Source organism: Salvelinus namaycush, unplaced genomic scaffold, assembly GCF_016432855.1.
Source record: "Salvelinus namaycush isolate Seneca unplaced genomic scaffold, SaNama_1.0 Scaffold750, whole genome shotgun sequence".
Taxonomy (NCBI): Eukaryota; Metazoa; Chordata; class Actinopteri; order Salmoniformes; family Salmonidae; genus Salvelinus; species Salvelinus namaycush.
In genome coordinates, this window is record NW_024061476.1 from 98220 (window position 1) to 115725 (window position 17506).

A 17506-nucleotide genomic window follows, 5' to 3' on the forward strand; every position below is an offset into this window, starting at 1 on the left:
CCAGATGTATACCCATTACACCCAGATATATACCCATTACACCCAGATGTATACCCATTACACCCAGATGTATACCCATTATACCTTGATGTATACCCATTATACCCTGATGTATACCCATTACACCCAGATGTATACCCATTACACCCAGATGTATACCCATTACAACCAGATGTATACCCATTACACCCAGATGAATACCCTGACGTATACCCATTATACCCTGATGAATACCCATTATACCCTGATGTATACCCATTATACCCTGATGTAGACCCATTATACCCTGACAAATACCCTGATGTATACCCATTATACCCAGATGTATACCCATTATACCCAGATGAATACCCTGATGTATACCCATTATACCCTGATGTATACCCATTATACCCTGATGTATACCCATTATACCCTGATGTATACCCAGATGTATACCCATTATACCCTGATGAATACTCAGATGTATACCCATTATACCCTGATGTATATCCTGATGTATACCCTTTATAACCTGATGAATACCCTGACGTATACCCATTATACCCTGATGCATACCCATTATACCCTGATAGATACCCATTATACCCTGATGTATGACCATTATACCCTGATGTATGACCATTATACCCTGATGCATACCCATTATACCCAGATGCATAACCATTATACCATGATGTATACCCATTATACCCAGATGTATACCCATTACACCCTGATGCATAACCCTTATAACCTGATGTATACCCATTATACCCTGATGTATACCCATTATACCCTGATGCATACCCATTATACCCTGATGCATACCCATTATACCCTGATGCATACACATTATACCCTGATGTATACCCATTATACCCTGATGTATACCCATTATACCCTGACGAATACCCTGATGTATACCCATTATACCCTGATGAATACCCAGATGTATACCCATTATACCCTGATGTATACCCATTATACCCTGATGTATACCCATTATACCCTGATGTATACCCATTATACCCTGATACATACCCATTATACCCTGATACATACCCAGTATACCCTGATGTATACCCATTATACCCCGATGAATACCCATTATACCCTGATGAATACCCATTATACCCTGATGAATACCCTGATGTATACCCAGTATACCCTGACAAATACCTTAATGTATACCCATTATACCCAGATGTATACCCAGATGAATACCCTGATGTATACCTATTATACCCTGATGTATACCCATTATACCCTGATGTATACCCATTATACCCTGATGTATACCCATTATACCCTGATGAATACCCAGACGTATACCCATTATACCCTGATGCATACCCATTATACCCTGATGCATACCCATTATATACCCTGATGCATACCCATTATACCCTGATGAAAACCCATTATACCCTGAAGAATACCCTGATGTATACCCATTATATCCTGATGTATACCCATTATACCCTGCTGAATACCCTGATGTATACCCTGATGTATACTCATAATACCCTGATGTATACCCACTATACCCTGATGTATACCCATTATACCCTGATGTATACCGATGTATACCCTGATGTATACCCATTATACCCTGATGAATACCCCGATGTATACCCATTATACCCTGATGTATACCCATTATACCCTGATGTATACCCATTATACCCTGATGTATACCCATTATACCCTGATGCATACCCATTATACCCTGATGCATACCCATTATACCCTGATGCATACCCATTATACCCTGATGCATACCCATTATACCCTGATGTATACCCATTATACCCTGATGCATACCCATTATACCCTGATGTATACCCATTATACCCTGATGCATACCCATTATACCCTGATGTATACCCTGATGCATACCCATTACATACCCTGATGCATACCCATTATACCCTGATGAAAACCCATTATACCCTGATGAATACCCTGATGTATACCCATTATACCCTGATGCATACCCATTATACCCTGATGTATACCCATTATACCCTGGTGCATACCCATTATACCCTGATCCATACCCATTATACCATGATGCATACCCATTATATACACCATTAAACCCTGATGCATACCCATTATACCCTGATGCATACCCACTATACCCTGATGCATACCCACTATACCCTTATGCATACCCACTATACCATGATGCATATACCCATTATAGCCTGATGCATACCCATTATACCCAGATGCATACCCACTATATTCTAATGCATACCCACTATACTCTAATGCATACCCACTAATTGAGATAAAAATGTCCAGTTTGAGTGTTTGTTGCAGCTCGTTCCAGTCGCTAGCTGCAGCGAACTGAAAGAGGAGTGACCCAGGGATGTGTGTGCTTTGGGGACCTTTAACAGAATGTGACTGGCAGAACGGGTGTTGTATGTGGAGGATGAGGGCTGCAGTAGATCTCTCAGATAGGGGGAAGTGAGGCCTAAGAGGGTTTTATAAATAAGCATCAACCAGTGGGTCTTGCGACGGGTATACAGAGATGACCAGTTTACAGAGAGTATAGAGTGCAGTGATGTGTCCTATAGGGAACATTGGTGGCAAATCTGATGGCCGAATGGTAAATAACATCTAGCCGCTCGAGAGCACCCTTACCTGCCGATCTATAAATTATGTCTCCGTAATCTAGCATAGGTAGGATGGTCATCTGAATCAGGGTTAGTTTGGCAGCTGGGGTGAAAGAGGAGCAATTACGATAGAGGAAACCAAGTCTAGATTTAACTTTAGCCTGCAGCTTTGATATGTGCTGAGAGAAGGACAGTGTACCGTCTAGCCATACTCCCAAGTACTTGTATGAGGTGACTACCTCAAGCCCACAAGAATGGTATGGTCTACCGTATCAAAAGCTTTGGCCAAGTCAATAAAGATAGCAGGACAACATTGCTTAGAATCAAGGGCAATTGTGACATCATTGAGGACCATTAAGGTTGCAGTGACACATCCATAACCTGAGGGGAAACCAGATACATACCAGAGAGAATACTATAGACATCAAGAAAGCCAGTCAGTTGATTATTGACAAGTGTTTCCAAAACTTCTGATAAACAGGGCAAAATAGAAATAGGCCTATAACAGTTAGGATCCGCTTGATCTCCCCCTTTAAATAAAGGACGCACAGTGGATGCCTTCTAAACAATGGGAATCTCCCCAGAAAGGAGAAGGTTGGAGATCGGCTCGGTGATTATAGGGGTGAGAAACCTTAAAGAAGAAAGGGGGTCAAGTTTCAGGAGCTCCTTCAGCACCCCGGACTCAGTGACTGCCTGCAGGGAGAAACTTTGTAGCGGGGCAGGGGAAAAAGAGGGAGCATCGGGGCTAGTCGCATTAGAAGGGGTGGGAGTTGTGGAAATGTTGGACGGTTAAGAAGGCATGGCTGAGTCAAATAGGAATCCTGAATGACAGAGCCAGAGCCAGAGAGCGACAGAGAGAGACAGAGCCAGAGAGCGACAGAGAGAGACAGAGCCAGAGAGCGACAGAGAGAGACAGAGCCAGAGAGCGACAGAGAGAGACAGAGCCAGAGAGCGACAGAGAGAGACAGAGCCAGAGAGCGACAGAGAGAGACAGAGCCAGAGAGCGACAGAGAGAGACAGAGCCAGAGAGCGACAGAGAGAGCCAGAGAGCGACAGAGAGAGACAGAGCCAGAGAGCGACAGAGAGAGCCAGAGCCAGAGAGCGACAGAGAGAGCCAGAGAGCGACAGAGAGAGACAGAGCCAGAGAGCGACAGAGAGAGACAGAGCCAGAGAGCGACAGAGAGAGACAGAGCCAGAGAGCGACAGAGAGAGCCAGAGCCAGAGAGAGCCAGAGCCAGAGCCAGAGAGAGACAGAGCCAGAGAGAGACAGAGACAGAGAGCGACAGAGAGAGCCAGAGAGCGACAGAGAGAGACAGAGCCAGAGAGCGACAGAGAGAGACAGAGCCAGAGAGCCAGAGAGAGCGAGTCCTCACCGTGAGCTCATCCTGCAGACTGACTGGTAGGAGGAGAGAGGCATGTAGACCACAGCAGAGTTGTAGCACAACATGAGGAAACACAGCACTTCAAACCTGAAACACAAACACAGGATCACTGTCAGACACCTGCCACCCCGTCCTCCACCACCACACAGGATCACTGTCAGACACCTGCCACCCGGTCCTCCACCGTCACCCGGTCCCCTACCACGCCACCCGGTCCCCTACCACGACACCCCGTCCTCCACCGCCACCCCGTCCTCCACCGTCACCCCGTCCTCCACCGCCACCCCGTCCTCCACCGCCACCCCGTCCTCCACCGCCACCCGGTCCCCCACCACGTCACCCCGTCCTCCACCGTCACCCGGTCCTCCACCTGCCACCCCGTCCTCCACCGCCACCCCGTCCTCCACCGTCACCCGGTCCTCCACCGTCACCCCGTCCTCCACCGTCACCCCGTCCTCCACCGTCACCCCGTCCTCCACCGCCACCCCGTCCTCCACCGCCACCCCGTCCTCCACCGTCACCCCGTCCTCCACCGCCACCCGGTCCTCCACCGCCACCCGGTCCTCCACCGTCACCCGGTCCTCCACCGCCACCCGGTCCTCCACCGTCACCCGGTCCTCCACCGCCACCCGGTCCTCCACCGTCACCCCGTCCCCCACCACGTCACAACGTCCCCCACCACGTCACAACGTCCCCCACCACGTCACCCCGTCCTCCACCGTCACCCCGTCCCCCACCACGTCACAACGACCGCCACCCCGTCCTCCACCGCCACCCCGTCCTCCACCGCCACCCCGTCCTCCACCGCCACCCCGTCCTCCACCGCCACCCGGTCCTCCACCGCCACCCGGTCCTCCACCGCCACCCGGTCCTCCACCGCCACCCCGTCCTCCACCGTCACCCGGTCCTCCACCGTCACCCGGTCCTCCACCGTCACCCCGTCCTCCACCGCCACCCCGTCCTCCACCGCCACCCCGTCCTCCACCGTCACCTGGTCCTCCACCGTCACCCGGTCCTCCACCGCCACCCCGTCCTCCACCGCCACCCGGTCCTCCACCGCCACCCCGTCCTCCACCGTCACCCGGTCCTCCACCGTCACCCGGTCCTCCACCACCACCCCATCCTCCACCGTCACCCCGTCCCCCACCACGTCACCCGGTCCCCCACCACGTCACAACGTCCCCCACCACGTCATCCGGTCCCCCACCACGTCACCCCGTCCTCCACCGTCACCCCGTCCTCCACCGCCACCCCGTCCTCCACCGCCACCCCGTCCTCCACCGCCACCCCGTCCTCCACCGTCACCCGGTCCTCCACCGTCACCCGGTCCTCCACCACCACCCCATCCTCCACCGTCACCCCGTCCCCCACCACGTCACCCGGTCCCCCACCACGTCACAACGTCCCCCACCACGTCATCCGGTCCCCCACCACGTCACCCCGTCCTCCACCGTCACCCCGTCCCCCACCGTCACCCCGTCCTCCACCGTCACCCGGTCCTCCACCGCCACCCCAACCTCCACCGTCACCCCGTCCCCCACCGCCACCCCGTCCTCCACCGTCACCCCGTCCCCCACCGTCACCCCGTCCTCCACCGTCACCCGGTCCTCCACCGCCACCCCGTCCTCCACCGTCACCCCGTCCTCCACCACGTCACCCCGTCCTCCACCGTCACCCCGTCCCCCACCACGTCACCCACCGTCACCCCGTCCTCCACCGTCACCCCGTCCTCCACCGTCACCCCGTCCTCCACCGTCACCCGGTCCTCCACCGCCACCCCGTCCTCCACCACGTCACCCCGTCCTCCACCGTCACCCCGTCCTCCACCGTCACCCGGTCCTCCACCGTCACCCCGTCCTCCACCGTCACCCCGTCACAACGTCCCCCACCACGTCACAACGTCCCCCACCACGTCACCCACCGTCCCCCACCACGTCACAACGTCCCCCACCACGTCACAACGACCCCCACCACGTCACAACGTCCCCCACCACGTCACCCCGTCCCCCACCACGTCACCCACCGTCCCCCACCACGTCACCCACCGTCCCCCACCACGTCACCCACCGTCAGTACACAAAGGGAGTGTGGAAAATTAGGAAATAGAACTAGTGCTCCCATTTATATGTACAAACACAGTGTGATGACAGTGATGATGACACAGCCTGCTATCAAGGAAATCACTGCCTCTGCAGGCTGAGGTAAAGGGTCAAGCTGGAAATATCCAGGGAGAGGGGCCAGGGGGATCGGGGACAGAGGGACCAGGGAGAGGGGCCAGGGTGAGAAGGGCCAGGGTCAGAGAGATGGGAGGTTGGGGACAAGGAGAGAGGAGAGAGGGGACAGGGGGATCAAGGAGAGAGGAGAGAGGGGACAGGGGGATCAAGGACAGGGAGAGAGGGGACAGAGGGATCAAGGACAGGGAGAGAGGGGACAGGGGGATCAAGGACAGGGAGAGAGGGGCCAGGGGGATCAAGGACAGGGAGAGAGGGGACAGAGGGATCAAGGAGAGAGGAGAGAGGGGACAGGGGGATCAAGGACAGGGAGAGAGGGGACAGGGGGATCAAGGACAGGGAGAGAGGGGACAGGGGGATCAAGGACAGGGAGAGAGGGGACAGAGGGATCAAGGACAGGGAGAGAGGGGCAGTGAAGGTCTCTGTGGGTTAGGGGTCAAGAGTACCTGTTCTGGGCAGTGTAGGTCTCTGGGGGTTAGGGGTCAGAAGTACCTGTTCTGGGCAGTGTAGGTCTCTGGGGGTTAGGGGTCAGAAGTACCTGTTCTGGGCAGTGTAGGTCTCTGGGGGTTAGGGGTCAGAAGTACCTGTTCTTGGCAGTGTAGGTCTCTGGGGGTTAGGGGTCAGAAGTACCTGTTCTGGGCAGTGTAGGTCTCTGGGGGTTAGGGGTCAGAAGTACCTGTTCTGGGCAGTGTAGGTCTCTGGGGGTTAGGAGTCAGAAGTACCTGTTCTGGGCAGTGTAGGTCTCTGGGGGTTAGGGGTCAGAAGTACCTGTTCTGGGCAGTGTAGGTCTCTGGGGGTTAGGGGTCAGAAGTACCTGTTCTGGGCAGTGTAGGTCTCTGGGGGTTAGGAGTCAGAAGTACCTGTTCTGGGCAGTGTAGGTCTCTGGGGGTTAGGGGTCAGAAGTACCTGTTCTGGGCAGTGTAGGTCTCTGGGGGTTAGGAGTCAGAAGTACCTGTTCTGGGCAGTGTAGGTCTCTGGGGGTTAGGAGTCAGAAGTACCTGTTCTGGGCAGTGTAGGTCTCTGGGGGTTAGGGGTCAGAAGTACCTGTTCTGGGCAGTGTAGGTCTCTGGGGGTTAGGGGTCAGAAGTACCTGTTCTGGGCAGTGTAGGTCTCTGGGGGTTAGGGGTCAGAAGTACCTGTTCTGGGCAGTGTAGGTCTCTGGGGGTTAGGAGTCAGAAGTACCTGTTCTGGGCAGTGTAGGTCTCTGGGGGTTAGGGGTCAGAAGTACCTGTTCTGGGCAGTGTAGGTCTCTGGGGGTTAGGAGTCAGAAGTACCTGTTCTGGGCAGTGTAGGTCTCTGGGGGTTAGGAGTCAGAAGTACCTGTTCTGGGCAGTGTAGGTCTCTGGGGGTTAGGGGTCAGAAGTACCTGTTCTGGGCAGTGTAGGTCTCTGGGGGTTAGGGGTCAGAAGTACCTGTTCTGGGCAGTGTAGGTCTCTGGGGGTTAGGGGTCAGAAGTACCTGTTCTGGGCAGTGTAGGTCTCTGGGGGTTAGGGGTCAGAAGTACCTGTTCTGGGCAGTGTAGGTCTCTAGGGGTTAGGGGTCAGAAGTACCTGTTCTGGGCAGTGTAGGTCTCTGGGGGTTAGGGGTCAGAAGTACCTGTTCTGGGCAGTGTAGGTCTCTGGGGGTTAGGGGTCAGAAGTACCTGTTCTGGGCAGTGTAGGTCTCTGGGGGTTAGAAGTACCTGTTCTGGGCAGTGTAGGTCTCTGGGGGTTAGGGGTCAGAAGTACATGTTCTGGGCAGTGTAGGTCTCTGGGGGTTAGGAGTACCTGTTCTGGGCAGTGTAGGTCTCTGGGGGATAGGAGTACCTGTTCTGGGCAGTGTAGGTCTCTGGGGGTTAGGGGTCAGAAGTACCTGTTCTGGGCAGTGTAGGTCTCTGGGGGATAGGAGTACCTGTTCTGGGCAGTGAAGGTCTCTGGGGGTTAGGAGTACCTGTTCTGGGCAGTGTAGGTCTCTGGGGGTTAGGAGTACCTGTTCTGGGCAGTGAAGGTCTCTGGGGGTTAGGAGTACCTGTTCTGGGCAGTGTAGGTCTCTGGGGGTTAGGAGTACCTGTTCTGGGCAGTGTAGGTCTCTGGGGGATAGGAGTACCTGTTCTGGGCAGTGTAGGTCTCTGGGGGTTAGGAGTACCTGTTCTGGGCAGTGAAGGTCTCTGGGGGTTAGGAGTACCTGTTCTGGGCAGTGAAGGTCTCTGGGGGTTAGGAGTACCTGTTCTGGGCAGTGAAGGTTTCTCTCTGAGGGTGCAGCCCGCTGTAGACGACCCTGATGAGGTCATGATGACTCAGAGCTCCCTCTGTCAGACCCATGGAGCCCAGACTGGAGGGCTGGAAAGAAAGCCACACACATCAACAACTAACAGTAACTAACTAACAGCAACTAACTAACAGTAACTAACAGTAACTAACAGTAACTAACAGTAACTAACAGTAACTAACAGTAACTAACAGTAACTAACAGTAACAGTAACTAACAGTAACTAACAGTAACAGTAACTAACAGTAACTAACAGTAACTAACAGTAACTAACAGTAACTAACAGTAACAGTAACTAACAGTAACTAACAGTAACTAACAGAAACTAACTAACTAACAGTAACTAACAGCAACTAACAGCAACTAACAGCAACTAACAGAAACTAACAGTAACTAACAGTAACTAACAGTAACTAACAGAAACTAACTAACTAACAGTAACTAACAGTAACTAACAGAAACTAACTAACTAACAGCAACTAACAGTAACTAACTAACTAACAACAACTAACAGCAACTAACAGTAACTAACAGCAACTAACAGCAACTAACAGCAACTAACAGCAACTAACAGAAACTAACAGTAACTAACAGTAACTAACAGTAACTAACAGAAACTAACAGAAACTAACTAACTAACAGTAACTAACAGCAACTAACAGCAACTAACAGCAACTAACAGTAACTAACTAACTAACAGAAACTAACAGAAACTAACAGTAACTAACAGCAACTAACAGCAACTAACAGCAACTAACTAACAGCAACTAACTAACAGTAACTAACAGTAACTAACAGCAACTAACAGTAACTAACAGCAACTAACAGCAACTAACAGTAACTAACAGCAACTAACAGCAACTAACAGCAACTAACAGTAACTAACAGCAACTAACTAACAGCAACTAACTAACAGTAACTAACAGTAACTAACAGCAACTAACAGTAACTAACAGCAACTAACAGCAACTAACAGTAACTAACAGCAACTAACAGTAACTAACAGCAACTAACAGTAACTAACAGTAACTAACAGTAACTAACAGCAACTAACAGTAACTAACAGCAACTAACAGTAACTAACAGTAACTAACAGCAACTAACAGCAACTAACAGCAACTAACAGCAACTAACTAACAGCAACTAACTAACTAACAGTAACTAACAGCAACTAACAGCAACTAACAACAACTAACAGCAACTAACAGCAACTAACAGTAACTAACAGTAACTAACAGCAACTAACAGCAACTAACAGCAACTAACAGCAACTAACAGCAACTAACAGCAACTAACAGTAACTAACAGTAACTAACTAACTAACAGCAACTAACAACAACTAACAGAAACTAACAGCAACTAACAACAACTAACAGTAACTAACAGCAACTAACAGTAACTAACTAACTAACAGTAACTAACAGTAACTAACAGTAACTAACAGCAACTAACAGCAACTAACAGCAACTAACAGTAACTAACTAACTAACAGCAACTAACAACAACTAACAGTAACTAACAGCAACTAACAGTAACTAACAGTAACTAACAGCAACTAACAGTAACTAACAGTAACTAACAGAAACTAACAGTAACTAACAGTAACTAACTAACTAACAGCAACTAACAGCAACTAACAGCAACTAACAGAAACTAACAGAAACTAACTAACTAACAGCAACTAACAACAACTAACAGAAACTAACAGCAACTAACAACAACTAACAGTAACTAACAGCAACTAACAGTAACTAACTAACTAACAGCAACTAACAACAACTAACAGCAACTAACAGTAACTAACAGCAACTAACAACAACTAACAGCAACTAACAGCAACTAACAGCAACTAACAGTAACTAACAGCAACTAACAGCAACTAACAGCAACTAACAACAACTAACAGCAACTAACAGCAACTAACAGCAACTAACAGTAACTAACAGCAACTAACAGTAACTAACAGCAACTAACAACAACTAACAGCAACTAACAGTAACTAACAGCAACTAACAACAACTAACAGCAACTAACAGTAACTAACAGCAACTAACAACAACTAACAGCAACTAACAGTAACTAACAGCAACTAACAACAACTAACAGCAACTAACAGTAACTAACAGCAACTAACAACAACTAACAGCAACTAACAGCAACTAACAACAACTAACAGTAACTAACAGTAACTAACAGCAACTAACAACAACTAACAGCAACTAACAGTAACTAACAGCAACTAACAACAACTAACAGCAACTAACAGTAACTAACAGCAACTAACAGCAACTAACAACAACTAACAGTAACTAACAGTAACTAACAGCAACTAACAACAACTAACAGCAACTAACAACAACTAACAGTAACTAACAGTAACTAACAGCAACTAACAACAACTAACAGTAACTAACAGCAACTAACAGCAACTAACAACAACTAACAGTAACTAACAGTAACTAACAGCAACTAACAACAACTAACAGCAACTAACAGTAACTAACAGCAACTAACAACAACTAACAGCAACTAACAGCAACTAACAGCAACTAACAGTAACTAACAGCAACTAACAGCAACTAACAGCAACTAACAACAACTAACAGCAACTAACAGCAACTAACAGCAACTAACAGTAACTAACAGCAACTAACAGTAACTAACAGCAACTAACAACAACTAACAGCAACTAACAGCAACTAACAGCAACTAACAGTAACTAACAGCAACTAACAGCAACTAACAGCAACTAACTATTTAGCAGAGGAGACCATTACATTCTGACACACAGCAGTATTTAACTGATGAATACATGAGACCATTACATTCTGACACACAGCAGTATTTAACTGATGAATACATGAGACCATTACAGTCTGACACACAGCAGTATTTAACTGATGAATACATGAGACCATTACATTCTGACACACAGCGGTATTTAACTGATGAATAGAGCGTCTGCTAAATGACTTAAATGTAAAATGTAAATGAATACATGAGACCATTACATTCTGACACAGCAGTATTTAACTGATGAATACATGAGACCATTACATTCTGACACACAGCAGTATTTAACTGATGAATAGATGAGACCATTAAGACAGTGCTACAGGGAGACAGGACGGACAGCTGATCGTCCTTGCAGTGGCAGACCACATGTAACAACACCTGCACAGGATCGGTACATCCGAACATCACACCTGCGGGACAGGTACAGGATGGCAACAACTGCTCGAGTTACACCAGGAACGCACAATCCCTCCATCAGTGCTCAGACTGTCCACAACAGGCTGAGAGAGGCTGGACTGGGGGGGTTGTAGGCCTGTTGTTAGGCAGGTCCTCACCAGACATCACTGGCAACAACGTCGCCTACGGGCACAAACCCACTGTCGCTGGACCAGACAGGACTGGCAAAAAGTGCTGTTCACTGACGAGTCGCGGTTTTGTCTCACCAGGGGTGATGGTCGGATTCGCGTTTATCGTCAAAGGAATGAGCGTTACACCGAGGCCTGTACTCTGGAGCGGGATCGATTTGGAGGGTCCGTCATGGTCTGGGGCGGTGTGTCACAGCATCATCGGACTGAGCTTGTGGTCATTTCAGGCAATCTCAACGCTGTGCGTTACAGGGACGACATCCTCCTCCCTCATGTGGTACCCTTCCTGCAGGCTCATCCTGACATGACCCTCCAGCATGACAATGCCACCAGTCATACTGCTCGTTCTGTGCACGATTTCCTGCAAGACAGGAATGTCAATGTTCTGCCATGGCCATCGAAGAGCCCGGATCTCAATCCCATTGAGCACGTCTGGGACCTGCTGGATTGGAGGGCTAGGGCCATTCCCCCCAGAAATGTCCGGGAACTTGCAGGTGCCTTGGTGGAGGAGTGGGGTAACATCTCACAGCAAAAACTGTCAAATCTGGTGCAGTCCATGAGGAGGAAATGCACTGCAGTACTTAATGCAGCTGGTGGCCACACCAGATACTGACTGTTACTTTTGATTTTGACCCCCCCTTTGTTCAGGGACACATTATTCCATTTCTGTTAGTCACATGTCTGTGGAACTTGTTCAGTTTATGTCTCAGTTGTTGAATCTTGTTATGTTCATACAAATATTTACACATGTTAAGTTTGCTGATAATAAACGCAGTTGACAGTGAGAGGACGTTTCTTTTTTTGATGAGTTTAGCTAGCATTTCATGTTTGAAACAAGACATTTTCAATCACCATTTCTTACCCTCTAAGTGGGTGCCATGTTTATTGTACTAAACGTTCTGCTGATGAGGTAGAAATTCTGCTTGTTTGTGTCGTTTCCTTTGTTCATATTTCCTGGGTTATGTCAGAGTTCCGTGTGTCTGTGTCCTATGTCTGTCAGTCTGCTTGTGTGTACTAGGGGAAAATGCACATAGAAATAGGCCGCAGATGAGCCATGTAGCCAAAAGTGACTACACGCCACAGTACTGCAGTAAGGATAGGTAGCCTTTAAATAGGAACATTGGCCTGGGCTGAACTGGCACACTATTGTAGAATAGAGTAGAGCTCTCCTGAGGTGATGTAGAGCCAGAGACACTCAGTCACTGTGGCAGTGAGCAGAGACCTCCTTTCAGTAAACTGGTTTCTGGTGATGGTATCAGGGGGAGAAAGCAGAGAGGGAATTCATTCTGGATGAGACTAGTGGTGTATGGAGGATATGCTAGTCCAGCATGCTGTGGGGTAAGACTGATGTCACGTAGAGCGCTGCCTTCTGTTGCATGGTGGGGCGCTTAGGGGTCGGCAGGGGGAGCAGGCTTTTATTAAGGAACTCAGTCCGGCTTTAAACTTACGCTTTAAAGTTGGAATTGTAGAATTCACAAGGTGCAATTTCTAAATTGGGTAGGACATCATCAGTTCCTCTTGTCATGTCAGCTAACATTTAGCCCATAGATAGTTATTTTTTAGTCAATCAAATATCACACGAATACACATTAGACAGGGTAAAATGTGTATAATTGTAAGAAAATAAGCTTTAAACCTGCTAAATGTTTTCTCCGCCAACCAGAGCGGTGTGAACAGTTTGTGCCATAGAAATAAATAGACGTGGCGGGAGCCAGCAGGGGGACTGGAATGTTCCCCAACGCTGGAAAGGGAGCCCGAGTAAAAATGGTTTCATTTATTTTGTATTACTTTTTACTCCCAATTTCATGATATCCAAATTGGTAGTTACAGTCTTGTCCCATCGCTGCAACTCCCGTATGGACTCGGAAGAGGCGAAGGTCGGAGAGCCATGCATCCTTCGAAATACGACCCTGCCAAGCCGCACTGCTTCTCGACACACTGGTCGCTTAACCCGGAAGCCAGCCGCACCAATGTGTGGAGGAAACACAGCTGGTGACCGTGTCAGCGCGCAAGGATTCGTTAAAGCCGGCCAAACCCTTATCTAACCCGGACGACGCTGGGCAAATTGTGCACCGCCTCATGGGTCTCCCGGTCGCAGCTGGCTGCGACACAGCCCGGGATCGAACACAGATCTGTAGTGACGCCTCAAGCACTGCAATGCAATGCCTTGGACCACTGCACCACTCGGGAGGGCCCACAGCGCCCTACTGTTGACCAGGGTAGTGCTCTACAGAGGGAACAGGGTAGTGCTCTACAGAGGGAACAGGGTAGTGCTCTACAGAGGGAACAGGGTGCCAATAGACTCAGTGGCTAATGTAATACACCAGACCATAAAGACTTCCATTTGGCCTGGTAGAAAGCATCGCTCTCTCCATTCAATAGCAGCTAACAGATTGGTGTGTTCCTGTAAACACTTCCTGGCTAATCAAATGTATTTATAAAGCCCTTCTTACATCAGCTGATATCTCAAAGTGCTGTACAGGAACCCAGCCTAAAACCCCAAACAGCAAGCAATGCAGGTGTAGAAGCACGGTGGCTAGGCTAATGAGCTCAGTTCATTGATTCTCTAAAGGGTTGACCGACCGCAGAGCAGAGTAGAAAGGAAAATAAACCACCGTTACCCCTAGAGGTGAACAATGAGAATAACATCACAGAGCCTCCATTCTTCACTCTCCAGACGGTCAGATAATAAGCCTGCCTTACGGCCAGGAGAGATGAGTAAAGGCGATTAATGTCTCAAATGACACAATATTCCCTATATAGTGTAATACTGTACCCTGTGGGATGCACCCACAGAGGATGGACAGAGGGCAACAGAAAACACATAGAAATGCCGTTTAATTTTCATAGGTGCAGTGAAATGTGCTGTTTTACAGGGTCAGGCTTAGTAGCCCGCGCCCCAGGAGCATACTAGGGTTAAGCACAAACCCAAAGGCACAGACAGATTTTACACCTTGTTGGCTCGGGCATTCGAACCAGCGACCTTTCGGTTACTGGCCCAACACTAAACGCTAGGCTACCAGTCTTACCTCGTGATAAAAGCGCGAACCACTGCTTTTAACCAGGGCAAGGTGACCGGAAACACGACCGAATACAAACAGTGTAGCTATTCCCTCCGCAAGGCAATCAAACAATCTAAGTGCCAGTATAGAGACAAAGTAGAGTCGCAATTCAATGGCTCAGATACGAGAGGAATGTGGCAGGGTCTACAGTCAATCACGGATTACAAAAAGAAAACCAGCCCCGTCGCGGACCAGGATGTCTTGCTCCCAGACAGACTAAATAACTTTTTTGCTCGCTTTGAGGACAATACAGTGCCACCGACACGGCCCGCTACCAAAACCTGCGGGCTCTCCTTCACTGCAGCCGAGGTGAGTAAAACATTTAAACGTGTTAACCCTCGCAAGGCTGCAGGCCCAGACGGCATTCCCAGCCGCGTCCTCAGAACATGCGCAGACCAGCTAGCCGGTGTGTTTAAGGACATATTCAATCAATCCTTATCCCAGTCTGCTGTTCCCACATGCTTCAAGAGGGCCACCATTGTTCCTGTTCCCAAGAAAGCTAAGGTAACTGAGCTAAACGACTACCGCCCCGTAGCACTCACTTCCGTCATCATGAAGTGCTTTGAGAGACTAGTCAAGGACCATATCACCTCCACCCTGCCTGACACCCTAGACCCACTCCAATTTGCTGACCGACCCAATAGGTCCACAGACGACGCAATCGCAACCACACTGCACACTGCCCTAACCCATCTGGACAAGAGGAATACCTATGTGAGAATGCTGTTCATCGACTACAGCTCAGCATTTAACACCATAGTACCCTCCAAACTCGTCATCAAGCTCGAGACCCTGGGTCTTGACCCCGCCTGTGTCTCGACCCCGGGTCTCGACCCCGCCCTGTGTCTCGACCCCGGGTCTCGACCCCGCCCTGTGTCTCGACCCCGGGTCTCGACCCCGCCCTGTGTCTCGACCCCGGGTCTCGACCCTGCCCGGTAGGTAACAACATCTCCACCCCGCCGATCCTCAACACTGGGGCCCCACAAGGGTGCGTTCTGAGCCCTCTCCTGTACTCCCTGTTCACCCACAACTGCGTGGCCTTGCACGCCTCCAACTCAATCATCAAGTTTGCGGACGACACTACAGTGGTAGGCTTGATACCAACAACGACGAGACGGCCTACAGGGAGGAGGTGAGGGCCCTCGGAGTGTGGTGTCAGGAAAATAACCACTCACTCAACGTCAATAAAACAAAGGAGATGATTGTGGACTTCAGGAAACAGCAGAGGGAGCACCCCCCTATCCACATCGACGGGACAGTAGTGAAGAGGGTAGAAAGTTTTAAGTTCCTCGGCGTACACATCACGGACAAACTGAATTGGTCCACTCACACAGACAGCGTTGTGAAGAAGGCGCAGCAGCGCCTCTTCAACCTCAGGAGGCTGAAGAAATTCGGCTTGTCACCAAAAGCACTCACAAACTTCTACAGATGCACAATCGAGAGCATCCTGTCGGGCTGTATCACCGCCTGGCAACTGCTCCGCCCACAACCGTAAGGCTCTCCAGAGGGTAGTGAGGTCTGCACAACGCATCACCGGGGGCAAACTACCTGCCCTCCAGGACACCTACACCACCCGATGTCACAGGAAGGCCAAAAAGATCATCAAGGACAACAACCACCCGAGCCACTGCCTGTTCACCCCGCTATCATCCAGAAGGCGAGGTCAGTACAGGCGCATCAAAGCAGGGACCGAGAGACTGAAAAACAGCTTCTATCTCAAGGCCATCAGACTGTTAAAGAGCCACCACTAACATTTAGTGGCCGCTGCCAACATACTGACTCAACTCCAGCCACTTTAATAATGGGAATTGATGGAAATTATGTAAAAATTTATCACTAGCCACTTTAAACTATGTCACTTTATGTTTACATACCCTACATTACTCATCTCATATGTATATACTGTACTCTATACCATCTACTGCATCTTGCCATCTTTATGTAATACATGTATCACTAGCCACTTTAAACTATGCCACCTTATGTTTACATACCCTACATTACTCATCTCATATGTATATACTGTACTCTATACCATCTACTGCATCTTGCCTATGCCGTTCTGTACCATCACTCATTCATATATCTTTATGTACATATTCTTTATCCCTTTACACTTGTGTGTATAAGGTAGTAGTTGTGGAATTGTTAGGTTAGATTACTTGTTGGTTAGTACTGCATTGTCGGAACTAGAAGCACAAGCATTTCGCTACACTCGCATTAACATCTGCTAACCATGTGTATGTGACAAATAAAATGTGATTTGATTTGATACACAGAGGGCTTGGACAGGGAGGGGATGGTGACTTACCTCGTGATACACAGAGGGCTTGGACAGGGAGGGGATGGTGACTTACCTCGTGATACACAGAGGGCTTGGACAGGGAGGGGATGGTGAACGACAGGAGCTTGCTGTTCCCATCTTTGTCCACAATCTCCTGAAAAACCAGAGAGAGAAAGTAATGTTGGAGAGCTTTGGCCGGGTTGGTTGGTTTGAACAGTCTGGTTGATAGTGTGTGTGTGTGTGTGTGTGTGTGTGTGTGTGTGTGTGTGTGTGTGTGTGTGTGTGTGTGTGTGTTTGTGTGAATAAACGGGTTA

General features: G+C 49.2%; 1 protein-coding gene across 1 annotated transcript in view; it reads right to left on the reverse strand.

Annotated features, from left to right (window-relative positions):
- LOC120042713 (protein FAM126B-like) overlaps positions 1-17253 on the reverse strand; it is a 55727-nt gene extending 38474 nt beyond the window's left edge. Inside the window, exons 1-3 of the mRNA XM_038987514.1 lie at positions 17220-17253; positions 8422-8537; positions 3980-4075 (exon numbers count right to left, since the gene is read on the reverse strand). Coding sequence (XP_038843442.1) covers positions 3980-4075; positions 8422-8519 — 194 coding nt within the window. The 5' untranslated portion in view covers positions 8520-8537; positions 17220-17253. The remainder of the gene's footprint in view (positions 1-3979; positions 4076-8421; positions 8538-17219) is intronic.
- Between the last annotated feature and the right edge of the window lie 253 nt (positions 17254-17506).